The sequence below is a fragment of the Pan troglodytes genome, chromosome 1 (genome assembly GCF_028858775.2).
Source record: "Pan troglodytes isolate AG18354 chromosome 1, NHGRI_mPanTro3-v2.0_pri, whole genome shotgun sequence".
Taxonomy (NCBI): domain Eukaryota; kingdom Metazoa; phylum Chordata; class Mammalia; order Primates; family Hominidae; genus Pan; species Pan troglodytes.
This window is the reverse complement of record NC_072398.2, coordinates 58,711,123-58,738,447: the sequence shown is the minus strand read 5'-3', so window position 1 is coordinate 58,738,447 and position 27,325 is coordinate 58,711,123. Positions and strand designations below refer to the sequence as shown.

Sequence of the window (27,325 nt, the reverse complement as noted above, 5' to 3'; positions counted from 1 at the left end):
CTGATTGAATTATCCTTCGATCCAGTTATAATACTGGTTCCACATCAATGAGTTAAATAAAATTTTTGCCCTGCTTATTTCATGTTTCTAGGAAAGTCATAATTATACCCTATTTTTAAAATTATATTTTAACATATGCATGAATATGAGGACATCATTTGGCCTAGTTAGATATAGACAAATGGGAATTAAAGGACGATTGAATCAGAAGCATATTTTTTTGTTGTTGTTCTGTTCTGATTTTATGTAGATTAACCAAAGGTCAAAGAGGGAGCAATTAGTGTAATGAACCAAACCATAGGTGGACAATGCCAGAGCCAAGGATCTTAAAATATATGTGGTCAACAATCTTAGAAAAGGACAATCATCCCATGACCTTCTTAGATAAAAATCACCCACACCTATGGGACAAACTTATTCAAGCTAAATTATAAGATCCAAAAAAAGAGTGAAAGGAGATCCAAATTTGCATCTCTTATAATTTTTGAATTATAAATAGCAAATATGTGGGTCATATAACAGTGCATTATGATCATTTTTTAAAATGATCTTACATAAAATGTCTATTCTTAAATAAAATTATCTGAATAATTCATCTCATACAATTTAACAAATAATTAAATGTAGGAAATATGCCTGGTTGAAAATCATATCAAGCAAATAGAATCATGAGACTCAATTGGCTCAATTGACCATAGCTGAAAATAAGCAGATAAGTTAATCTGAACTACAGACACTGGGTGCCATCTGGTGGAAGCTCTTATTGTGTCATTATTGTATTTATTGAGCATATGTTATGCACATGTCTTTGTGCTACATCCTGAAACTATAATAATAAACAAGATACTATATTTACTCTCAACAAACATATAGCCTTGGGTAATACTATCAGATACATAAGTAATTACAATATAAGTTACAGAAGTTTTACAATATCTGCCCATTTTATGAAGGCAAATATTCACCTGAGTATTGCTCAAAGCAATCTGTATAATCAATATTGTTTAAACTGGCTACTTCTTTAAATGGTGGTTTTTATATTACCATGTTTTCATTAAAAAGTAAATGACTTCAATGGATTTTTTCAGCAAAAAATCAAAATATGAAATATTTTGAAATTTTACTTGTGAAAATACCTGGTTTCTAGTTCTCTTATCCACCAAATAGATACAAGACCTTGGACAATTTATTTAACTTTTTGGGCTTTTGTCCATTTCCAACAAAACCACAGAGTTGTGAGACACAAACAGTCTCCATGCAAACAACCTACTGTCTACATTAACATCTTAAACGACGTAACTTTATCATTCCAGGAAATTCTTGCCTAGGAAGGTAAGTTTCAAATAACTTCACTTAATCCTTCTTTTGCTCTGTCCAGTAATACTAAACTATCATATCCAGGGTCCTTATCTAATCCTAATGAAGTCTTACATTGCTCACATTAATAAATCCACTTAAAAAAACATAAAACCTCAATTAATGTTTCAATTTTCCCTTCTCTCTGCCCTACTACTAAAGTCTCAATTATGGTAATACACTCACATGCAGTGGTAAGAATAAAATCAGCTTTGTCTTATCAACAGATTGTCTTGATGTGATTTGGAAAAGTAAATATTCAACAATTTCATTATTTGTTTAAGTAATTTTTATGCTTACCTTTGAAAATGTTTAATGACTTCTTGGTATATATTTTAACTGTTTAAAAATACATGGAAATGCAATTAATCCATTTACTTTTATGTTAAGAGACTTGTAAAATATAACATATATTGTAGAGGAGTTAAGGAGTTAATATTTCAAAAGATAACGTTCTACGGGATTTTCTTACAAATTTTTCCTTATAATTTATATAGTATAATTACAAAAGTAATTCTAAAACAAATATCAGTGGGTTATATTTATGTATAGGTAATTTGAAAAAGTATAACTTCACTCCTCAAGATTTCACAATAAAATCAAAACTGTAAAATGAAAAGATTCCAAGTTAATAATCTCTAAAATATCTTCCCATATAGGGAATAATGAACAAAGAGGAAATGAAGAGTACTTCAACTGAAATTGGATAAAATATTTTCCCATCCCAAAAGTTACTATAGAATCATTCTTTAATCATTGTACAATATTAAATGTAACCTTTAGCTGCTTTGACAATAATTATAAAATACCTAAAATATTTTTATAATTAAAAACTATAAAAATAACTAAAATATTATACAAGATAATCTCAAATATTATTTTTAGGTTTATATTTATTTAGATATAAAATAACACTATCAACAGTTTTTCTCTCTATCTCTCATCACTTCTCTCGATATATGTAAAACAGGATAATATAATGGTCACACAATTAACAAAATTTTCAAAATTGCATTTTCAAAAAAATTAACTTCCTGACTCTGACTTTGGGGAAACTTATACTGTAGCTATAAAAAGCCATCATGAAGCTTGACTTGTAGCTTATGCTGACTTTGAGAATGTTTTATATGAAATACATAAGCACCTTAATATTAAAGCCACTGGATAATTTTCACAAAGGTTCTCCCTTTAGAAAATTTTGATATACACTAAATTTAATTCCATGGTGATTAGTGAATGGCATGTTAGTTTGAGATATGTGCTGTGTCAAGCAAAAATGCAAAGGTGAACAGAGAGTTACCCTTGACAATAAGGAGAAAGGCACTAACCAAGGAAGAGTAAATGTTCCCTCTCAAGATGCCATAATAGTGACACACTACCAGTTATCAATGTAGATTAAGTGACAGGAAGAGTAAAGGATAGGTTAATATCACCTCTATTGTGGAAGTTACTTGTTCTCTTTCACAGGATTCAATCTCAGACCCCAGAAACATATTCCACTAGTATTTTCAGGCCTCTCTATTTTCATTTTTGTCCCCAGTTGCCTATGACAGAGTAGAAATTAAAGAGCTCTTTTCTGATTTAAGTTTATTCTTTCTACCTACTGTGTCTAATGATGTCATTTTCAGAGTTGTGTGTCTATGTGGGAGATGATCCAAAAGGGGAGAGGGTAGGTGAGTACGTTTCTTCCCTTTTGACTCTGATACAATGCAGGTCAACAGACATAAAAATAAATGTAACTTACCCTGCACTCTTATCTTCCACTCTTCCTAGGAGAGAAAAAAGTGTTGCTCATAAGTAGGCATAATGTTCATATGAATAGTAGAATACAGGGAAAATGAAGAGTATTTCAACTGAAACTGGGTATATTAATTAATTAATTAATATAATGTTTTTTTATATAACCTCAGTGCCTTACTTTGGTTTGAATCTCCAGTTTTAATTTTGAAGTGTTAAATAACAAAAGCATGGCATAAGACTATTTTATATTTAACCAAATAAGTCATGTCTTTAAAAACCAGATCAAAATTTTACTCCAAGGCAGAAGAAATAGCATCTAATTCCAAATTTTTGTAAGAAGGTCTGTAAGAGTACGTGTGTGTGTATGTGTATGGGTGTTTGAATGAATTAATGGTAGAAAGATGTTGAGCTGTGTGGTGATCTAATTAAGGGGCATGACTGGGGCCAGAAGTAGAAAACAGATAACCTAAGGCCTGAACAGTAAAGCTGAAACCGTGAACAGTGCCAAGGAAGAGAATGCAATGTGAGCCTAATTCTTAACAGATGCCAGAAATAGAAGTAGAAAATTTGAGTTTTTAAGTAATATTATATTAACCTCTTATAATGTCAATAATAAATTTTATTTCCTATAATAAAGCATTCATAAACAATGGCAAAAACAGGACTCAAGCCATAAGTTCACATGTCATGGGCAAGTTTTTTTAATTCTCATTTTGATTCTTTTGATTTGACTGAAAGGGAAGAACTAGGCATAGTGCATTAGTTTTCACAGAACAATACTTTGAATAACCACTTTAATATAAGATATGCTAACATAACAGACTGTATTTCTTCCAGTAGTTATCAAAAATCAGATTTTTAGAAAGGTACAATGTAGTATAAAATGTATTCATTGATTGTATAAAGTTCGATTATAGGAAACAGCTATTTGTAATTTTTGTAAAATAAAAGAAAATCCATTCATATGATTTGCTAAAAATATAATCTATGGGAATCCAACAATGGAAATTTCTTTACCATCTGATATGTTTTATTCATGTCTCTTGCATTATTTAAATCGTTTCTCTTTTTACAAGCAAATAGGACTTATCTTGAAAAAAATTACACACGAATTTTAGAAATTAGAAAAATTTGATATCTTTATGTTAAGCCACAGTGTTCATTCAATATAATTATGTAAATCACCAAACTATACTCAAAACAATTTAAGTATTGACCTTAAAGAAATAAAACCTGCAGTCCATTCTACGGCATCTTTAGAAACTTTTAATTTCTATATACAGTGATGTTATCCTACATATCAACATTATCAAATAGATTATGTCAGAAAGGTGACCAGTAAAACTTAATTATAATGGAATGTCATAGTGAGAAATAAACTTAGAGAATTCCCTGTCATCTTCATTTACTAGATGAGGACTCAAAGACAGAAGGCTGATAAAATTTTATACATTTGTACAAAGAGTAAATGGTCGATAAAAGCATGAAACCTCAGTTCTATAATGTCAACTTATCTCTCTATCCAACTATGTGTTGTCTTCACCTCTCCAGTCCAAATGAGCTGGATTAAACTGACATAATACAAAAATAAATAATTTAACTTAAGTTAAAAGTCAATTGGAAAATAAAAGATTGAAAAACTTATCAATGAATTATGAGGACAACAAAGTCACAACCTAAGTAAACATTTGCAAAGTACTGATGAGAAAACAATTCTAATAAAAAACTGAAATCTTTTAGAATACAATTCTAATATACAAAAAAGAAAAGAAGGGTCCTAGATTGTATTTTTATAGGCTTTAAAAGTTAGATTAAAAGAAAAAAACAAATAGTGAAATTCACTTATTTTCTCCTTAGATGGGACTGCTAAACTAATAGAGCAACAAGATCAGTCAGTATTCTGTAAAATACTTGAATGTTATGGCAACATTTGACTTGGTCAAATATAATATCCTAATAGAGAAGCTAGAAAAAAAAACCTAGAAATTAATACAGATCCACAGTGCTGTATCTGAAGCCCCTGAAGTCAAATGTGCTTCAGAGTTCAGTTTTCCATATTTTAGAGGGAAATGAGGAACACACAGTGTATGTTATGTAATATTTTCAATGGAATGTAAGGCAGTAACATATAATCAAGTACATCAGCATCCTTGCAATAAAAGGTGAATATCTGCATTCAATACAAAAATAAAAACTATATCTCACATCTGTCCAAGTCAGGGCAGGTTTCAAAGCAAAATGTGCTAAAAGAAAATGGTTCAGTTTCAAAGCTTTGGAATTTAGCAATTTCCATAAAGGGCTTTGAACCTGTACAAAAAGTTGAAATTTGTCTAATTATTGGAGGTTTCTCATTATTTAATTGAGGATACTTTTTTTATTATTATTCTGCTAAGATATTTGTCAGTGTTGCAAATGAATACATAGGAGCTATTCCTTTAAAATGTGCATATTTGGAATAAACCAGTATGTTTGAGTATAATTTTCAAGAAAAGAAAATTCTTGACAGATTTCTCAAATAGGTCAAATATGTTTTTATTACTATTTTTAATGAGATATGGACACATGCAATGCTCTCAAGAGTAGGAGAATCTAGTTCTCCCTAATAGTACTTCAATAAAAGAGAATAGTAATGTGAAGTCTGAGTGTTATCATTGGATTAAACATTGAAGAGATAGAATTGGGATAGGATTAGAAGGTACACCCTGGAATGTGGTTTGCTCCCAGTAATTTGAAACATTTAAAGAATGGTTAGATGATCACTTGACAGTTATGCTATAAATGGGAATTAGAAAGCATGAGTTAAAGATCATTACTTTGAGTAGATATATTTTATGTCATTTTCAATCTTTAGAATCTTTTGTTTTATTTGGGAAAAAAAACAAAACCCTAAATCCTGAAACGATCACTGCAAAAAAGGATTATAATCTGTTGCTTTTTAAATTGATAAATATGGAGATGAATTCCAATGAGTGTTAAACTTACTGTTGTATTTTAAAAATTTGCTTTCATATAATGGTTAAGTTTTGAAAGATTACATTTCGTGAGAAAATACTTTATGAATTTTAATGAGGTATGTTTATTTAAATCTAATTTTCTATTCTGTTTTGGGAAATAGTTGTGTGTGTCTTTAAGATAAGACCGTCAGCAAATAAGGCCACAGCAAAACAGATTTTGCTAATTTTTTAAGCCTTTGTTAATTTCTGGCTGACAAGAGAGGTAGTTTAATTAGTTAGCTACTAATATCTGTTTAAATGAGCAGCCAGGGAACTGTCTACCACAATAAGGATATGCAAAGCCCAGGCCATTCTCTTTGACTCTTTTCAACTATTTCAAAGAGAAAAGAATAGGTAGATTCCACCTATGTGTAAATGAAGGGGGAATACTCAAAAAGTAATCACACACACGTAAATACGTAACATACTTTCGAGACAAAATAAGAAAATTGGATTTAAATAAAACAAGTAAGGTACTTACGTGTGTGTGTGATTACGTGTGTGTGTGTATTTTCTTCAAATGTGTGTGGTTACTTTGTGCGTATTTTCTTCATGCCTGTGCGTGTGTGTGTGTGTATTTTCTTCAAATGTGTGTGGTTACTTTGTGTGTATTTTCTTCATGCCTGTGCGTGTGTGTGTGTGTGTGTAATTTTGGGTTTGAGGTATAGTGCCTTAACAATAAAATAGTGAAATACTTTCAAATATTGTGGAAGCCTCTGTATCTTTTTTTTTTTTTTTTTTTTGGCGACGGAGTTTCGCTTTTGTTGCCCAAGGCTGGAGTGCAATGGCACAATCTCGGCTCGCTGCAAACTCTGCCTCCCGGGTTCAAGTGATTCTCCTGCCTCGGCCTCCCAAGTAGCTGGGACTATGGGCGTGCGCCACTGCACCCGTCTACATTTTGTATTTTTAGTAGAGATGGGGTTTCACTATATAGGCCAGAATGATATCAAACTCCTGACCTCACTCGGCCTCCCAAAGTGCTGGGATTATGGGCGTGAGCCACTGCGCCTGTCCAGCCTTCTGTATCTTGACTAAAAGAAAATATTCAGTCTCTACTAAGAATATAAAAAATTAGCCGGGCATTGTGGCGGGCGCCTGTAGTCCCAGTTACTCGGGAGGCTGAGGCAGGAGAATGGCGTGAACCCGGGAGGCGGAGCTTGCAGTGAGCCCAGATCGTGCCTGGGCACTCTAGCCTGGGCGACAGAGCGAGACTCCGTCTCAAAAAAAAAAAAAAAGAAAAGAAAAGAAAATATTCAAAGAACTCTGAGAATCTTTAAAAGGAACTGAAGAGTATAAAACATTCCCTTTCCCTAGTTTAAAGTATCTCTGCTACTGGCAAACAAAATGGACACTCTGGCAAACTGGGGTATTCAAAGTTGAAACAGAACCAGGCAGCCATACCTGCATGAGGGAGCAGTGGGTCACAGACTCTGCATTCCCAGAAAGATGTTGTAAAAGTATCACAGGACCTCCCTTTCCGCATTTGGCTTGCCAAACCAATGTCTGTTATCCTTGCCAAGATAAACTGAGAGGTGAACCACCCCCACCACCAGCAGTTGGAAACATCTGACAGCGACTTCTAGTTTGAGGCTTGGAAACCAACCAATCAGAACTTACCTACCCTGGCCAATCAAGGCCCAACTTGTATCAAACAATCAGAACTCAGCTGCAATGACTAATCTGAATTAAGCAAGCTTCATTCTTTCTATAAACAGACCTGATTGGGAACGTGGACAGGAACTTTGCTATAAAACATGAACAGTCAGCCAGGCAAGGTGGCTCCCGTCTGTAATCCCAGCACTTTGGTAGGCTGAGGCCCACAGATCACCTAAGGTTGGGAGTTCGAGACCAGCCTGACCAACATTGAGAAAACCTGTCTCTACTAAAAGTACAAAATTAGCTGGGGGGTGGTGGCCCATGCCTGTAATCCCAGGTACTCGGGAGGCTGAGGCAGGAGAATAGTTTGAACCCAGGAGGTGGAGGAGGTTGCAGTGACCAGACGACATTGTGCCATTGCACTCCAGCCGGGGCAACAAGAGCAAAACCCCGTCTCAAAAAAAAAAAAAAAAAAAAAAAAAAATCCCTTTGTTCTCTGGAATGAATTTTAATGGGGTGTGTTTTATTTAAATCCAATTTTCTTCTTTTGTGTACAAAGGCTGTTTCCCAAGTTTACAAACCATTCACTGGTATAAAGTCTCTTTCCTCAAATTTCAGAGAACTTTTCTTCATACCAATAATCAGTTATTAGCTTTTACATTTAAAATAAAATGGCTTAGTAATATATTTCCTAGGTTTGTTTATATAAAAATAGTATGCTTTTTATTTATTTATTTATTTATTTATTTATATTTATTTATTATTTTATTTATTTATTTTTTGAGACAGAGTCTTGCTCTGTCGCCAGCCTGGAGTTCAGTGGCTCGAACTCAGCTCGCTGAAACCTCTGTCTCCCAGGTTCAAGCGATTCTCCCGCCTCAGCCTCCTGAGTACCTGGGATTACAGGCGCGCACCAGTATGCTCAGCTGATTTCTCTATTTGTAGCAGAGACGGGGTTTCACCATATTTGCCAGACTGGTCTCGAATTCCTGACCTGGTGATCCGTCTGCCTTGGCCCCCCAAGGTGCTGGGATTACAGGCGTGAGCCACCGCGCCCGGCCAAAAATAGTAGGCTTTTTATATTGCCTTTGTTTACTGGGAAATTTGGAGAAATAAATGAATGGAATATTTAATAAGATACGTACGTCCTTTGTGTAATTTTTTTCAACCAACATTTTTTAACATCTTTATATTATCACATATCACGTCAGTAAGAGAAGCAAGTTCATGAACAAATATTACTAATTAATTGGTGTAAGACTCTTTTAGAGGCTGAATTTTATTGGATAATTATTATATCCTAAGGCAGATTAGGGAATTATAATTCCTATTGAAAATTATGGGGAAGTTAAAAAAATTTACTTTGGGGAAATTAAAAAAATAGGCAGCGTAATTTCAAAAAAACCAAAAAACTTGCTACTTCTATAAAGATTGGTCTAATTATGGATATTGGATAAATTAAAATCTATTATAAACCATAAATACTCAGTACACATTTCAGCTTTAACTTTAAAAGTACAATTTGAAAATGAGGGTCTAATCTTTTACTTTAATTCACAAGTGCTTATTAAAATGAAAGAGATAATATTATAACTTAATCTTAGGACTAATTTATTTAAACTCGATTAAAAATATTGTCAGCATTGCTATTTTATTTTTATATAAAAGCAGAAAGGATATAATGAATGTAATTTTAGAATCTTTTGTAACTTAGTGAGAAACATCATAATGCAAATCACTTTTTTCTCATTAAATTTCATTTAAGTATACACACGCATACACACACGCACGTGCATAACACACACTCACACACACACCCCCTCAAGAAAAATGTCAGGGAACCCTTCAAAGTGCTAAAACCCAGTTTTTTTCCTCTAATTTTCAAATTCACATTTTTGGGATGGTGCCCATTAAAAAAATACATATTAGCAATTCAAAAGCTCCAGCAGAGTGAAAACAAAAGAGAACAAGCTTGATAATTCTGGCAATTTCACTTGGAAGAAGACCACAGAGATAATGAAAATGAAGAATTAGAGTGCTTGGCAAAATGGGATTAGATAGAGAAAAATAATCAAATAAAGTATTTGTTTAAATGCCAAAACATCATAATTGTTGTTTACTATTCTGTAAATAATTGTGTTAACTAGGAATCCTGTTTATTTTGTCATTATAATAGTAACAAACATGAATACACTATTAAACTAAAAATTATTACTTATAAATTGTTTTAATTATTACAAAAGCACATATTTTTAATTTATAGTAACGATTATACACAATTCTCATTAAGAACTGGCTCTTCTGACAGTGGATTATAGTTTCTAAACTATTTATATTTCTATATTATTTCTGGCTGAAATTTTCCCAATGGCAACTGTATATTTCATTTGTGAATTATAATTAAATAACAAAAATTAAAACGTATTATATGGTTTAATCTCAAAATTAGAGATATAGCAATATTGTTGTTGAACACATATATTCAAATTATTTTGGTTATTAATGTATTTTGATGATTGTTTAAAATCACTACCTAGAATACTCCTCTTAATTTATCATTGCACCAAGTGTGTTAACAGTTAGTGGAGTGATTTATAGTAAACCAACCAACTAGGGTAAAAAGCTTCCTTCTTACTATAGCTTCTTCAATATAACATACAAAAAATAGGAAAAAATTAGATTAGTGGGGGAAAGATAAGTAATTACACAATTTATGTTCCAATATACACAAAGAAAAGTATAAGCGATTCTTAGATATTATTTATGAAGAAGTATTTGTAAGTGATTTTTGCAGATAAATGCCGATATAAGAATTAACCACAGTACATTTTTGTTTTAATGCTTTTAACCTATTTGTTCTGATGTTTCCATTTTGCTTTTGATATCCAAAAAATTGAACTTTATAGTTCAAAGGATCTACAGAGATCTAGTTCAGCCTTAATTTTACAAATGAGGAGACTGAGGTCTGAGAAATTAAGTGACAAAACTGAGTGAATACAGTTGGTTTTTGTCAAAGACAGAAAAGAATACATGCCTCCTTGCTTATAGTCAAGAGGAAATATTTTCATTGGGATGCGCTTGATCTTTAAATCCAGCATATCCAAATGCAAAGCCAGTGCCTTTGATGGGTGAACAGCTGGCTTGCTCTAGGAAATTGAAGACAGATAGAAAGATAGAAATAAAAAGAAAAAGTGTATAAAATTAAATAAAACAGAAAGATGAAAAAGTTCTGTCTTCCATGTATTCATAATTTAAGTTAGAAGGTGATTTTAGTGCAATATACATGAAAGAGAAATTCAGGGACATGAGGGGCAAACAAAAGTTCAGCACGTTTTTGTTTTTATTTGTGAATATGTAAAATGGAAATTATTACAGCTGTTTATAGGAGTAAATAAGATAACATGAAAGCACTAATTACATAATGAAAATATAATATTTAATTTCAATATCTTTTCCTTTTCTAGTATGGATTGATAGATAGATATAGACCAGACTATTACTCTATATATATAGTGTAAAATAGTATATATATATATATAGTGTAATTTTTAACCAACATTTTTGAACATCTTATATATATATATTTGTGAATAGCTTATTATACACTAGAAATAAGATGTATTAATTTCTTTTTAATTTCTTAAATAAGAAATAATTCCAATCTCTTTCCCTTTTCTAGTGTGGAAAAGGGAAAGAGATTGAAGTTAAATATTGTTTGATATATATGTACAAACACACCTTTTGCACTATATATATATAAAATATATATATATAAATGTACGTACACACACGTTTTGCAGTCTCTCTTTCTCCCTATAGCTCTCTCTCTCTCTCTCTCTATATATATATATACTACATATAGATTTGATTCCCAAACACTTCTGACATATGTTATAGTCTGTCTTTCACATACGAAGATGTTTAATTATAATTATTTTAAAAATTAGTGCTAAGGCTCAAAGGAGAAAGTATGTTTCATTATTTTAACTCTATTTTTAACTTTTGCTTAAATAACCCTGGTATATCATAATTTAAGTGACTTTTCAAATAAATTATAGCTCATCCTAATGTTTTTAATAACAGCTAATATTTTGCCTGATCATAAAATTTACACATACTCATCACAAAAAAGTGAGAGGGAAAACCTATAAAACTTTACACAAGAGATACCTCAAACGTTTAGGTGGAATACTTGTAGGCTTTTTAGTATGCATTTGTATATATTAAAAAAGTAAGACCATCCTAAAATAATTAGAGCACTATTTTATGTTTTTAAATTTTTATGTGTTTTGTTTTACTTAAATTTGAAGGAATATGAAAGAATTTCCTATTGTATTGAATATCCTTAGAAAATAAAACAATATGTAGTACCATTAAAACTGAATTCTCAGTTTTCTGAGCAAACAGTTAAATTGATTTCTTTAAATTTGTATTCTTAATATCTAGTTTTAAATTTGCATTCTTCAGATTTTTGAGAATTTTTAAAATAAGGATATATTTAATTTATTATGTTAAAATTTTTCTTTGTGGGTTAGAATAAAGTCAAATTGAGTATACATTGCATGACCGTATTTAAGATGTATGTTACATATTTAGTGCACAAAATTCCATATATCAGTACAATTGCACTAAATTCTATATTTAAATAATCTTTTTTCTTAACACCCCTACACTTGGGGTGTGTGTGTGTGTGTGTGTGTGTGTGTGTGTGTGTGTATGTGGTCTATTTCATCCAAAAAAATTAAAATAGCAGATTAAAGTTTCTTGTGACAGTTTTTTTTTTAATTTCTCCTAGAAGATCTATGTATAATTTACTATTCATTGTATAGTGATATATGGCATTAAAGAAAATTGATTATCTTTTTACTTTTTATGTTGGGTCTAATTTTGTCTTAGTTAACTTTGCTAAAAGTAGCACATTCAAAGAAATTTTTAAGTCTGATTATGATAATTATTTTTAGAGCTGGAAATATTTACACTTATTACATTTGCTATATTTTTGTTTTTTTCTGGTCACCTTGTTTCAAGTTTGATAATTCTATCATTTTCATTTATTTTTAAACTTTTTATATGTTTGTCTTTATATGTAGCAGGAAATTTTCAAAATACACATGACGCTTTTTGCATTCACAAGTTGTTATTGTTAAGGTTGGCAATAATATTTTAAACTTAATTTTTCTGGTTGAAAATGGAAATATTAATAAATTTGAATTTCCACTCTCTGCTTAATTTTTCTAAGGTTTTACTCAAATTCAGATCTCTAAGTATTTATTTATATCATCAGAGTTTATAAACCTGGGTCACTTAAACTTAATAGTTCTCTTTATTGTTAAATACTGTCTCTTCCAAGAATTGTATTTTAACATTTCCTTGGAATTTTAAAACAATATTTACTATTTTTCACTAAACTCTGTGTGATAATTTTTAGTGTGAATGACATTTGTGTGGCTACATTTTATTTTATTTGCACTATTATCACACCCTCCAAACTCCTTTTTATTTTCACCGTATTTTTTTCTTGCCGTATGGTCTTCTGTTTCTAGAGATACCACAATTTCCTACAATCTATTGAAGAGACCAGGCATTCATGTGTGCTTGTTTGCGTATGTGTATATCAGGGAAAGGGATCATGAAGAGGTAATCTCTTCTACTGAATCTTTAAGATATTTATTTCTTTCGTTTAGCTATTTTGAAAAATGTGTTACCTTCTCCCTTCAGTAAAAGCATGGTCTCCCTACTATTAACCTCATACTGTCATGTAATGCAAGTCCAAAGCCGCTATTGTATTATAGCATGTATATATATATATGTACGTAATATGTATTATATATTACTGTATTATTTTATTTGTTATGTGGAATAGAGAGGGCTCTATCAATACGTAGATTTTGCTGAAACAGGATGTGTTGATCAGTGCTCCAAATCCTTCTTTGGTTTGCAGGAGACTGCACTGATATGTAGTGGTTTGGGCTTAATTATCAGTGCATAGCTGAGGCGGAATTTACTCTGACATTCATTTCTCTGACAATCTGAACAAGAAAGTCCAGGGGAAGCAACATTAACTACACTAAAGTCTATTCCTCTCCCTGTTGGTAATTTAATTCTGAAAGTCCTTGTTCCTTGTCATAGATATGTAATCATTAATATTAGTACTCGTATATTCCCTTCTAGAGTTGCCAAATGTAGCAAATAAAAATACATGGCAAACAAATAAATTAAAATTTAAATAGAGAAAAAATATTTTCTGCTTCTTTATTTTTTGGTTTAATTGTGTCTCAAATATTACATGGGGCATCCTTATTTGATATCTTCCTACCACATCATTCTTGCCATGTGCCAATTCCAAACATGGTGAGAGAGAGAGATCATTTTACTGTGTACATCTCAAGGTAGGATCCTGTCGTAGAGAGGGAGCTGCGAAGTTGCTATTAGGATCCAACTCTGGGCTTCTGAGTAGTTAGCTGATGGTAATGACACAGCTCCCTTCTGTATTTAGGGTAAGTGCCACCTTTGTTGAGGCATTTGGGCTTGCTCATCTGAAGTATTAAAATATGTTTTGCTAGTCTTATAACTTTTAAGAAGCTTATAACTACTTCAATGCCTCTCATATTCTGGCAGAAGGTTACATATTAACCATAATTTTCTGTGTTGTTATGAGTTTTCATTTTCCCTCCTGATAATTTATACAGTATTTTAATAGGAAGTTTGAAGTGATTTCTATCTGGATTGCTACTTTAAAGACATTTTAAACCAGAATCCTCATAGTTTTTATTATAGAAAATTGTACATTCTTAAAAACAACTCTTTATCAGTAAATACTTGTCCAATTCTTATTCCTGATGAAAAATACTTGTATTTTAATTCTTAATAACTTGTATTTAAATGGATTCTTATGTATCCCAATATTATGAAGTTTTTTTCCTCTGGTTTCTTCTAGAAATTTAATATTTTTGCCTTTCTTATTGAGATCCTTATTCCATATAAAATAGGCTTATATATATGTTATGAAGAAATGATTAAATTTCTGCTTTTCTCATATGGATACCCATATAAAGAAACACTTATTCAAAAGTTCACTCTTTCCCACACATGATTTCATTATAATCCTGTCACATATGAAGTGACCATATAGTGGTTTAACTTTTTTTAGACCATCTTGTCTTTCCTTAGTCATTTTTTAAATATAATTTTTTTTCAAGGAACATGACTAAAAAGACCAGTAAGTCACAACATTCATCTCAATTGTCTCCTATTCTCAAATTGGAGCATTATTTGAGTGCTCTGAAGAAGCACATCAAGTTGTGATAATATGACATGTCTGTATAATATTTTGAAAAATTATAAGAAAATCAACATCATTTTCCCAATAATTCACTTACACATGTGGTTAACCAAAGAATGGTAGAAGTTAGGGAAAGGAAAAAAAAATTTGTTTTGAGTCATCATATCTGAAGATTTACCTATGTGAAATGTTTATGTTATGATAATGAAAGTTGCCAGCCTATGACCTTAGAACTCATATCAGTAGTTCAAGATAACTGCATCTAAGTTTGAGCCACTAAAAATGAGTCCCTTGTCTAGAGATCCTCTAATGTATTAAAAGAATAAAGATTTCCACGGCCTAGAGAAGATTATACATATCCTGACAGGCTTACAGCCTGAGGATAGTGTTTCTAGAATACAACTGCAAACACAAGGCTCCAGCTTACTAAGGCGCCAAGTGTCCCCCTGTTCTATGCGGCAGAGTAGACAAAATTTCTCCAGGAATAGCTCACTTTCTGAAACTAAAAACACTTTTAGAAATGCCTTTTTTTTTAAATGAGGCAATAAATCTTCCAACTCAGTGATCAATCCACAAATTAATCATCTTTTAAGTCTTAATGTGGTTTCAGATACAAATTCTGTAAATAACTTTAAATATACACAAGTTTAAAAACATAAATGTAAGTTCTATTAGTTGACAAAAACACACTTTTTCAAACATGATGACAATTTTAAAAAATCTTAGCCCTAGCTATGATTTTAGCAATTTTTGATTGTTGTGTCCTTGCTGTTCTATATTTGGAGTGAAAATAAAAATATGTTGCTGGAGAAGAGGATGAAATGAAGAAAGACAAGTGAAAATGTATTTGACCTAATTATATTAACAGGTTTGATGTGTTTTACATTTCTAACTAATGCCTTTCAGAAACAATGTCAATGCAATATTCCCCTAGAATGTGTTGATGATAGTAATAATAAGCACTAGTAGAAATGGGCTGATCACTTTAGGAAATTACAATCTTTAAAATGACAAATCAAATATTTAAATATGGAAAACATTAATTTTCCATCTATGTGTTTTAAGTACTCACAAATTCTATATTTTTATGGCAAACATTAATGAAAGGTGAACTTTCTAAAATATTTTTGAAGACAAATATTAAAGACAAAACTTGCTTTACTAAAACTAAAGGTACCCTAATGAATAAATTATACTGTTCATTTTATAGCAACTATCAATAACCGTGGCATCATTTGCAATGTTTAAATGGTTTTATAAGAAGTTGTAACCTAGCTCCATTGTTTATAAATGGATTTAATATCTTTACATGTTTATTCAAGCCACAAAGGTAAAGACATAGTAAGGATAAGTAGCACAGGGCTAATGAAGGTCTTCAGGAAGTGAGTTGCATAAAAACCAAACAGAATATATGCGCCTTGCAAACAAACCTCAGAGCACTTTTGTTCATTACCTTTAACATCTGTGATCCAAATAATGCCTCTTTCATTCAACCCAGCACCTCTAAAAACATGTCAAGCTGGCCGCGCACGGTGGCTCAAGCCTGTAATCCCAGCACTTTGGGAGGCCACGGCAGGCGGATCACTTGAAGTCAGAAGTTCAAAACCAGCCTCACCAACATGAAATCCCGTCTCTACCAACAATACAAAAATTAGCTGGGTGCGGTGGTGGGCGCCTATTAATCTAAGCTACTTGGGAGCCTGAGGCAGGAGAATCGCTTAAACCCAGCAGGCGGAAGTTGCAGTTTGTCAAGATCGTGCCACTGCACTCCAGCCTTGGTGGCAGAACGAGACTCCGTCCCAAAAAAACATAAACAAAAACATGTCAAGCCATGTTTGCTACTCACAGCTGATTGACTGATAAGCTAAACCACAACAATCACACGTAAGACAGCACCTTAGACCTCCAGATACAGATGCCGATAAATCACGGAGACATGCTCTGGCATCAGTTTGTGTGATAGTGTTAAAAATCCTCTTGCAGAGTGCTAAAATCTAACACATTCTTAGAATCCTAAAATCAGGTAGCTTCACTCAATCTGTGAAGAAAAGCTGGCTAAATCAATAAACACACATAAAAATAAATGAACCCAGAATCATAAAATGTTGACAATTTCTGCTACTTTTCAGAAAGAAAATCTTTAGTATTCTTTTTTTTTTTTTTTTTTTTTTTTTTTTGAGACGGAGTCTCGCTCTGTCGCCCAGGCTGGAGTGTAGTGGCGCGATCTCGGCTCACTGCAAGCTCCACCTCCCGAGTTCAAGCCTTTCTCCTGCCTCAGCCTCCCCAGTAGCTGGGACTACAGGCGCTAGCCACCACGCCCGGCTAATTTTTCTATTTTTAGTAGAGACGGGGTTTCACCATGTTGGAAGATGGTCTGCATCTCTTGACCTCGTGATCCGCCCGTCTCTGCCTCCCAAAGTGCTAGGATTACAGGCATGAGCCACCACGCCCAGCCTCGTCATTTCATTTATTTAAAAAATAGAGTAAATCTTTTCATTAGGCTTATGACAGTGTTATGACTGCATGGAATAAGGGATTTCTTATTTTTGAAAAGGCAAAGCAATAATTGTGTGGTGCTTCATGGAACTTGCTCAGGACATTCAGTGTCTTCTGTAAATATACATTGCTGATAGGATTTATAAATTTCTCATAATGCTGTATAAATGACTACAGACAAAGATGAAGCACAGTGCCCTCTGGTGCACATAAAACATAAAATAAAATATTTATATAGGAGTATCTACATAGATACAGCCACACAAAAATACACAACAAATGTGCTTCTTTATAAATGTTAAACCAATAACTAGGAATTGTAAAATTCTATCACCAATAAACAAATTGAAGTGATAACTTCACATAAAATGTTCTTCATGGCATAGATCAATATAATCTAATCCATCAGCAACCACTTGTAAACTCTTCTACTTAGTGTATTCACGGGACATCAGGTGAACAGGCAACCTTTGTTGAATTTAATATATTACTCTTTTTGTGTAACTTATTTAGATTTTAAACATAGAACATTGATAGATGTTAAAGATCATATATCTTAATCCCATCCATTTCTTTGATCTTTGCTATCATTTCCTATTTATCTGCTACTTGTTTTTATTCCATTGCTATTTCCCTTAGCTTCTGAACGTACAATTACCTTTCAGGTAAAAAAGGATGAGGTGACTCAACTTCTCAGTGACTAGTAGAAGATACCATTTCCATTTAGGCTGAAAAAGGTAACATAGCATTGTATAAGGTAGAAAGGAAAAGCAATTTTTTAAATTTCACTTTAAAATTTTGGCTATTTAAAATGAGAAACTCGGCTTCCAAATACATTGCCATTTACTTTAAGGCAGTGTAGCATGCTTAAATTTGGGAGTGATAGACAAGTGGTCACCATTATCTGTTTTTATCATAATATATTACATCTATAAGAAATACTTTGAATAGCAAGAAAACATTACTATGGTGCATGGTAAATAACAACCCTTCTGATAATAACTTTTTCCCATCTGAAACTTTCCCTTAGAGAAACATATGTATACACAACCTTCAAGGATGATATTTCTGTAATTGCTTTCCCTTTGCTTCATACCTGTATATCTTGTATCTTGTGCTAAATCCCTGCCGGCTTCTGTCCACAAAATCTGTGTATTCCTGTGAGCGATGGAAGGGTCCCTTATCAGAGAGGAGCCAGTCGAAGGGGCTTGTGGCATGCTGATCCGAAACAGCAGCAACCGCTAAAACCCAGCAATGAAGACTCAGTGCTATCCACTCCCATAGAGCCATCAGAGAGAACAATTCAGCACCAGCTCTGCTTCGCCATATCATGCTTCCACTGGGGATTTAGAGCCTTCATTCTCTTAGCTTTCCCTCAACACCTAGACAAAATACACAGGCAATTAGTTAACTCCTAGAAGATTCCTTTCTCTCAGTTAAGGTGTTGAGGTGGCTAATTTTTAAATTTTAATCTAATATCATTGTTTTAAATTAGTATTATCAGCAGATAATAAAATACAAACCAAAATTATTTTTTTAGAGCCGTATATCTTTTATACTTTGTTCCTTTTTTATATTAATGGAAAATAAGACATTGAGTCATAACAGACTTTGTCATAACAATTTTATTCGGTGGATCATTAAAGCCTATTGAGCAAAAATCAGAAGTTGAATGTTTTATAAAGTTGGACTGATGCAAATAAATAATAAGTTCAAGTATTTCATATATTTCATAAATTGTGTTACAAATTTTAATACTAGATTTAATTTTATTGTATATTTATCTTAAATAAATGCTTTAAATGAAGCAAAGATATTCATGTAGTTATTTCCATAATCTACATAAACATGGAGTAAAACTGTGGATTTAAGAATACATAAATATATGTATGTATATGTGTGTATATGTGTGTATACCTATTATAGATATATATAGATATAGAGACAGACACAGAGTGAGACAGAGAGATGATAGAAAGACAGACTGATAGATGAATAGATGTGTGTGTGTGAGAGTGGATGTGAGGAGTAATGTCTTTTCCCAGATTTTTTTTTCATTATTCTGTTAGGAAAAAACTGCATATCTGATTATTTAAACAAAATCATAATTACATTATTTCTAGGGTCTTTAAAGATTTAAATGTGCATCTGTCTTATTCATAAGAAAGTCATACCTCCAAAATTATATGCACATAAATTAAGCTAATGCAGACTATTCATAGACTTTGAAACTGCATACATTGTAGTATAACCATTCAAAAAAAAGTAATAAGACATATAATCCCAGTATGGTACAGTGTAAGACACTTTATGCAAAGCTGCTGATGCAATGTCTATATGCTACACCAGAAAATTCTAAAAATATTTGAATTAAATTTTTCTTTCTATCCTCATCAGCTTTTCAAACTGTATTATTCATAGCACATAGCACTACAGAGTGCAAAGATTCTGACTAATGAGAAAGGTTTACTTGCATGAGTTCTTACTCAGCAAAACGTCTTTAGAAAAAAAGATTAAGATTTACAGTATTAAGATATATCAGTAATAGTAGCTACCATGTTTCTCTGGTATTTGAATAAGAACACTGGTGGTTTTAATGTACTTTCCTAGCTATAACCCCATTATTTGTAATTTAATCCTAAACCATTTCTATCTGAGAGATATAGAGAAATAATTTTGGGGCTCTGAAGTAGCTCAAAACAGTGATACAATGAGTGAACTCTTAATATCACGATATCCATAAAAGGACATTCCTCACATACTGTATGAGTTGCCTCAGTCATGTGAGTTGCTCACTGAGGGGATTAAAGCGTACCGTCTTTTGTAAACAACACGGGAAGCCTTACAAGTGAAGACATTTTAAAAATGATTTTCTATAAGAAGGAACATTGTAATAGAAGAATTTTGGAATAGGAGCTTGGAGATTCTAGGCTTTTTTCTATTATCTATATAAATGTACCATTGTCAAATGATTCAACTCCTAACTATCAAATTTGCTGAAAAAATATTGTATATATTTTTTCTTATGAGAACTATACAATTTATTTTAAAACATAGCTTACTTTCATTTATAAACACAATTATTCTTATGTGTAGTGGTATAGTATAATAATCCTGTGACTAAAAAGTATTACTTATTTTTGTTAAACACACTATTTTTATTTTGCTTATCATATACATTCAAACTGGCAAAATTTAATCATTATTTTTAGAATATATAATTTCTTAATTTAAATGAGTAATTTTTCATTTCATAAAGACAGAATAAATTATTCAAACACACTACTTAAGTCCATATTACATATATCATCTGAAAGGATGTATTTCTTAATTGAATAAAACTTCAGTCACACCATCTAAATGAAGTTCTCTTATTAACAAATGTAGATGTGAACAAGAATATTATTGAAAAAATTCAAACAGTACTTATTTCATCCTAATAAATAACTTGGAAAACAGTTCTTTGAAAATGAAATCAGATTTTCTCCAAACCCAACAACCAATATAGCAAATTAGGATATATAACATCAAGAGACAATATTCATAGTGGTTAAAATAATGGACTCTAGAGCCAAACCGCTGATGTTAAAATTCTAGCCCTGGCCAGGCACGGTAGCTCACGCCTATAATCCCAGCACTTTGGGAGGCCGAGGAGGGCGGATCACCTGAGGTTGGGAGTTCAAGACCAGCCTGGACAACATGGTGAAACCCTTTCTCTACTAAAAATATACAAAAATTAGCCAGGCAGGGTGGCACACATCTGTAATCCTGGCTATTCCAGATGCTGAAGCACGAGAATTTCTCGAACCTGGGAGACAGGGGTTGCAGTGAGCTTAGATGACTCCACTGCACTCCAGCCTGGGTAACAGAGGGAGGCTCTGTCTCAAAAAAACACAAACACAAAAACAAAACAAAACAAAAACACCCAGCCCTTCTACTAACGCTATAGATGTTTGACTTTAGGCAAGTTACTTAACTTCTTTTGTGCGTCAGATTCCTAAACTATTATAGAGGTCACCTCATCAGTCTGTTATAAAAATAGAGTGAGTTAATATTTGTAAAATCCCTAGAATAGTGCCTACCATATGGTAAGGACATGTGGTAAAGTTTTAAGTTATATTTTATACTGGTATGAAGCCATGCCATTATACACCTTAAAATTAAACAAATGTTTTGTACTCACACACGTGATTTTTGTAATACACAAAGTGTTTTAAAAGTAGGATACAGTTGACCTAGATGGCATTTGAGGTCCTGTTCTACAATTCTGTAATTTTTCAATAGGTGAATTACCCAGAACCACTTTCTTATCACTTTCATTATCAAATGTGTTGAGCTTGTTTCATAGTCTTCATATCCCCTCATTAAAAAAAAAACAACTATATTGTGTATATTTAAGGTGTACAGCATGATGTAATATGGTTACAATAGTGGAACAATTTAACATATCCATCATTTCACATTGTTATGCATTTTAACATATGGGAAGATAGAAAGGTTTTCTTTAATTTTGTGCAGAGAACTACCTAACAATATTACCAGGTAATTATGAGGTAATTATCACATAATTTGGGGGGTTAATTATTTCTGTTTTTTCTACTTCTGATTTTGGGAACATGTTCCCCACTTCTGTACAGAAATAATTTTTTCTGAAAGTTTGTTAACACATAGGAATGTCAATCTTACCCCAAATTAAGTTAATTTTGGTGATATCCTAAAATCATTGTATTTGTAAGAACTTTATAAAGATATTTTGTAATGAACAAATTGAGATATCCCAATAAAGTTATACTGAAATAGTGTTTAAGAACTTTTTTCACAAGTTACATGACAGGGAGAAAAGTCATAATAGAATGCCTAAGGCAAGGATGTAAGCTTCTAGCCATCTTTAGGACAACTGGTCATTAAACTCAATATTCACCATCAGAAGAGCTTCATTACCTGGTTTGTCACAAAAGTAGATCATTGTACATTTAATTCATATTTTCATGAGTACTAATTTATAAATTATTACTGAATGACCTTAATTGGTTGCTTTATTTGGTTTGGGTTATAACCGTATTAATCCATGTGTCAGAGATGGTTTAGTAAATAGAGTTTGTTTGTTACGATGTAGTGTTAGGATATTTTGAGGTGACAAGTGAGGTGAACAGCTAAACTTAGATATACTGCCAAGAAAGAGAAATCACAAGTTCCAATGAAAGAGGATAGAAATTATTAAACTAATAATGAATTTATCACTTTTTCTATAGTGTGGGGAAATGCAAAATAGTCCAGAATTTAATATTCATAACCAAGAGGCTAAGTGGCCAACTAAGGAGATGAGAACATCAATGCACAATATTTTCTGGACCATGGGAGAGTGATTTTATATAAAAGAGATAAATAAAAGAGAATGAAGAACACACACAAAAAACAAAACATTAAAAACAATACAAAATTAAAAACATGACTTTATGTTTAAAACATGGTGTTTAATTAAGAAGTATTTATGGGTTTTTTTCATAAAAAATAAGTCATAAATATTGAAATATCTATTTGAAAAACAGATATTTAGTATAGGTCCTACTCTTAAATTTTTTCTCACACACACACAAAAAATTAACTGTGAAGACCACATCATGATACAATTTTATTTGCAAATCCTCAATGGCCTTGACAATCTGTGCAGAAATAAAATACATCAAAAATACGTTACATATATACTAATGTATACTAATGCATATAATACATAATAAATGCATAAATAATATGTGTATAATATACAGTCTATATATCATTATTCTTTCTTACTAGCTGTCAGTAGTCTTATTCCAAGGTGGTGGTACCTTACTTTTATCTAAAATACTGATATATCATATATATTTGAAATTAATAAATATTGAAATTTATGAAAGACATATTTACTATAACAGTAAAAGTGAATTTCCAGTAGAACTGAAACTACAAAGATATAAACAAAATATTCGGAATCACTGAATTAAACTTAATATCCTTTAAAGTGGTGGGTCATGTCATAGTGGTGCATCTTTTAAACCTCAGTATCTTATTATCCACAACCGAATTAGATGTCCAGTGATAATTACTACTATTTGTTAAACAATTAACATTGCAAAGTGTATCATTTCTTTTTTTGTATTTGCATTTGGACTGATTTTTGCTGCTTACATATCCAAAATATTCTCTCAGGAACTAAAACCTGCTGAAGAACTTGAATATGCAAAGTCATTTCAGAAAATCATTTTATCAAACATATTTACTTTCATTTTGAATAATGTAGAACCCATGGAAAACTGAAAGACTGATATGGTAAACTCTTACATATCTGTCAGCTAGAGTAACCAGTTTTGTTTTCTTTTTTTTCTACCATATTATCACTCTCTGTCTCTTTTTCTCTTTCCCTGTATTTCCCCCTCTCATAAATTTTTAAGTATTGGACAAAGGTATAAAGAAAATTGGCTGATTTGCCCAATGTCTGCAACCATTCTCTAAATTTCTTCTCTTGAGCAAATACTGCTTTGCTCTATAAAATAGTTTCTTAACATTAATGCTTACTAATACTGAAGCTTATAAATGTAAAACTATGAATCTTCAAAATAAAATATCCAATACTCAAAATAACTATTTAAAAAGTCACATTCTTTCAAATAATATGATACATATTATTCTATTAAATCTATTAAATTATAAATGTTAGAATTATTTATTATAAAATAAAATATTTATATGTAGTACCCCAGAATCTGTTTAAAATCTACAGCATTATTATATAATCATATATAACTATAATAATTATTTTTTGATTATTCATTTAAATAAATACTAGCTATGAAATAAATGAATACTAAACACATAATTGTGTAAGTAAATAAATGGTAGATGAGGTAAAAATATTTTAACATAAATTTTCAATACTTTTTCCACTATAGTTTATTAATTGTTTCAATTCTAATTTGGTAGAAGTAATAATGTAGAAAACCAGAATAAAAAAATAAATCTTATTGATCAATTGCAATGTGCAAAATATCATGATAAGTTTTGAGACAGAGGTGGGCCTTAAGTCTTAATAAAGATAGTGCTTTTAGCCTCAGGAACTTACCGGTTTAGGAAGGCCATGTGGAAGGCAGGGCATATTGCCTGTGGCCATTTCTGTTAGAAAACGATACCTCTGTCAAGGAAAACTAAACGTTCTCCAAACTTTTTCTGGTTTTCTTACCTCACTAAATGATACTTCCATCTACTCAAATTTTTAAGCCTAAACATGACTTTGACCTACCTTCTCACTCACATATACAATCTGTCCTCAAGTTCTGTACATTCTTCCCCCTAAATATAAGATTTACCACTTTTTCTCCACCCCCATTTTACTTGATCGTCTCATAGTATACGCTCAACAATACCAACTTTGCCTCTAAAATGTATTACTGCAATAGCTTCATGACTAGTTTTCCCACTAGCCATGTGGCTCTATCCAATCTGTTCTTTTTACTACAGTCAGAGTGATCTTACTAAAAATTTAAATCTGAACATGCAAATCCTTTACCCCCAATTACGTAATGACTTTTGTTTCAGGATATCTGATCTCTTTAAAATAACTTATGAAATTATCTTTCCTTGCTTAACTCTCTATCCATATCTTTCTTATGTATATGTGCCAGGAGAGTTATTAACCAAACACCAACTTTGTTTTTCAGCCATGACCATATACCTCATCTTCACCCCATTTTCTCTCCAAGATCTTAGTTTATTGCGGTTCCTCTGCCTGAATGACTGTTTGGTCTAGGATCTCTTCATCTGCCTAACATTGACCTTAAAACCTCAGACTAGATTATCATTTCATTCACAAAGCTTTTCATGACCCTACAAAGTTGGTTGGTCATTTTTTTATGCTCCCATTACTTTCCCTATGATGGTACATTTACATGATATTTGCTTGCATGTTTGCCCTATTTCCCTGCACATCTCCTTTCCTTCAATTAGATTAATTTTGGGAGAAAAATAATTGCTCCTATCTTAATGACAAGAAAATAGTCACCAAAGTTTCTGAAATATATCTGCATAAATAAGTATTGTTAGAGTGAATGAATAAATGTTGATGAAATAAGTACTAAATTAGGGTGCAACTGCAACTGGTGTTGTGATATGGCTGGCAAGACCATATAATAAAAAGAAAATTTATTCTTCATGGAAATAGAATCTACAGAGAATCTGTATCTGAATCTGCATCTGAGCTGAGTGTCAGGATGAAAATATCTTTGGCAGTTGAAGAAAGGGAGCAAATTGAATTATGAAGTAATGATTTTTAAGACCAGGTTGTAAACATATATTGACAAGCTCAAAGAGTATCAAAGCAAAATATTCTTTAATTTTTATTTTTATTTTATTTTAGTTTGAGACGGAGTTTCGCCAGGCTGGAGCGCAGTGGCGCGATCTCGGTCGCTGCAACCTCCTCCTCCCAGTTCAAGCGATTCTCCTGCCTCAGCCTCCCAAGTAACAGGAATTATAGGCATGCACCATCATGCCCAGCTAATTTTGTATTTTTAGTAGAGATGGGATTTCACCATGTTGGTCAGGCTGGTTCAAACTCCTGATTTCAGGTAATCCACTCATCTCGGTCTCCCAAAGTGCTGGGATAACAGGCATGAGACACCATACCTGGCCCAAAGCAAGATATTCTTAATGTTAAAAAATGTTAAGGACAAAAATAGAAAGTATTATTATTAATTATTAGCTTTGGACATAACAATAAGAGATTATCATATTATGCACAACTGGAAAACTAAGGACTTTTTCACTTATGTTCTACAATTCAATTTCTAAAGACAGAAACTATATATGAAAGTCAAACCTAGATCCTAATTAACAAACAGCCAAACCAAAATCCCCCTCTAATTGAGGAGCACAATGAGAATTTAAAGAATAATAATAAAGAAACAGGAATTGAATAGCCTGTTCCTCTCCATTTGGAAAATCATACACTAGGATTATTTTGATTGAGATCTCCCTGACTACCTGTGAGGAAAATAAAGAAAATGATGATAAAATGAAATGCTATTTTTATTTTTTTCACAACAAAATTAACACCTTTTTAATCTTTTTGATATACCAAGCATTTCACGAAATTTTCTTATTTCAGTTCTCAGCAGCACAGTGTAGTATTTATTAAGATCTCATTTGTACTCTTGAAGTCAAACTGAATACCAGTTTTCCTGTTGTACTCTACTGTAACCTAAAAACAACCAATTGCAAATTGAAAGTTATTTCTTAGAATTTTTGAGGTCACCTTTGTATAAAATAAAAATTCAAATGAAAGAATACTATTATCTCAAGCTATTAAAAGCAAGCAAGTGTTCTGAGTAACTACATATTATGGGTTTTCATTGAGTGTTTGCTTTGTATAGTTTAATATTTTGAATTAAAGTGATAGTTTAAATCTACTAAATGTGATTTATTTTAAAACATGTACTGAAAAGTCAAAAATTAGAAAACTTTTTTTTCATATTACATATGATATTTATTGGGTTGAAAAGTATAATCATGGCTAAACTGGATTAATTTTGCTTATCCGTTCCTCAGAAAAATTGTAAGATTAATCCATAGGCTTTGATTATTCAATCTTATTATAAATTGCTTTATAGTACTACTAAAAATAAGACAATTCAACACTTACATAGTTGGTGTCTAACAATGGGAGACATAATAAAATTTCAGAGAAATTAGATGACACTTAATATTTTGCTAAAATGCAATCATACAATTTTAATTAAAATCCGTTTTTTCATGTTCTCATACAATAGATAATGACAAGGATATAAGGATATGAGGGTCATTTCTAGCAAGTATTATTTTAAGTGATAATAGC

At 31.8% G+C, this 27,325-nt stretch overlaps 1 protein-coding gene and 1 long non-coding RNA gene across 6 annotated transcripts in view; both read right to left on the bottom strand.

Moving 5' to 3' along the window:
* Positions 1-27,325, bottom strand: part of BRINP3 (BMP/retinoic acid inducible neural specific 3) — a 386,225-nt gene that overhangs the window by 344,401 nt on the left and 14,499 nt on the right. For all 5 annotated transcript variants that reach the window (XM_525003.9, XM_063794383.1, XM_016934383.2 and 2 more), the window contains exon 2: positions 18,560-18,845. In XM_525003.9, the coding sequence (XP_525003.1) occupies positions 18,560-18,795 (236 nt within the window). In that variant the 5' untranslated portion in view covers positions 18,796-18,845. The remainder of the gene's footprint in view (positions 1-18,559; positions 18,846-27,325) is intronic.
* Positions 1,654-18,194, bottom strand: LOC134808485 (uncharacterized). Its single transcript, XR_010151558.1, has 3 exons — positions 18,122-18,194; positions 3,101-3,125; positions 1,654-1,695 (listed from the first exon to the last, which is right to left on the bottom strand). It is a non-coding gene; the product is annotated as an uncharacterized LOC134808485 (long non-coding RNA).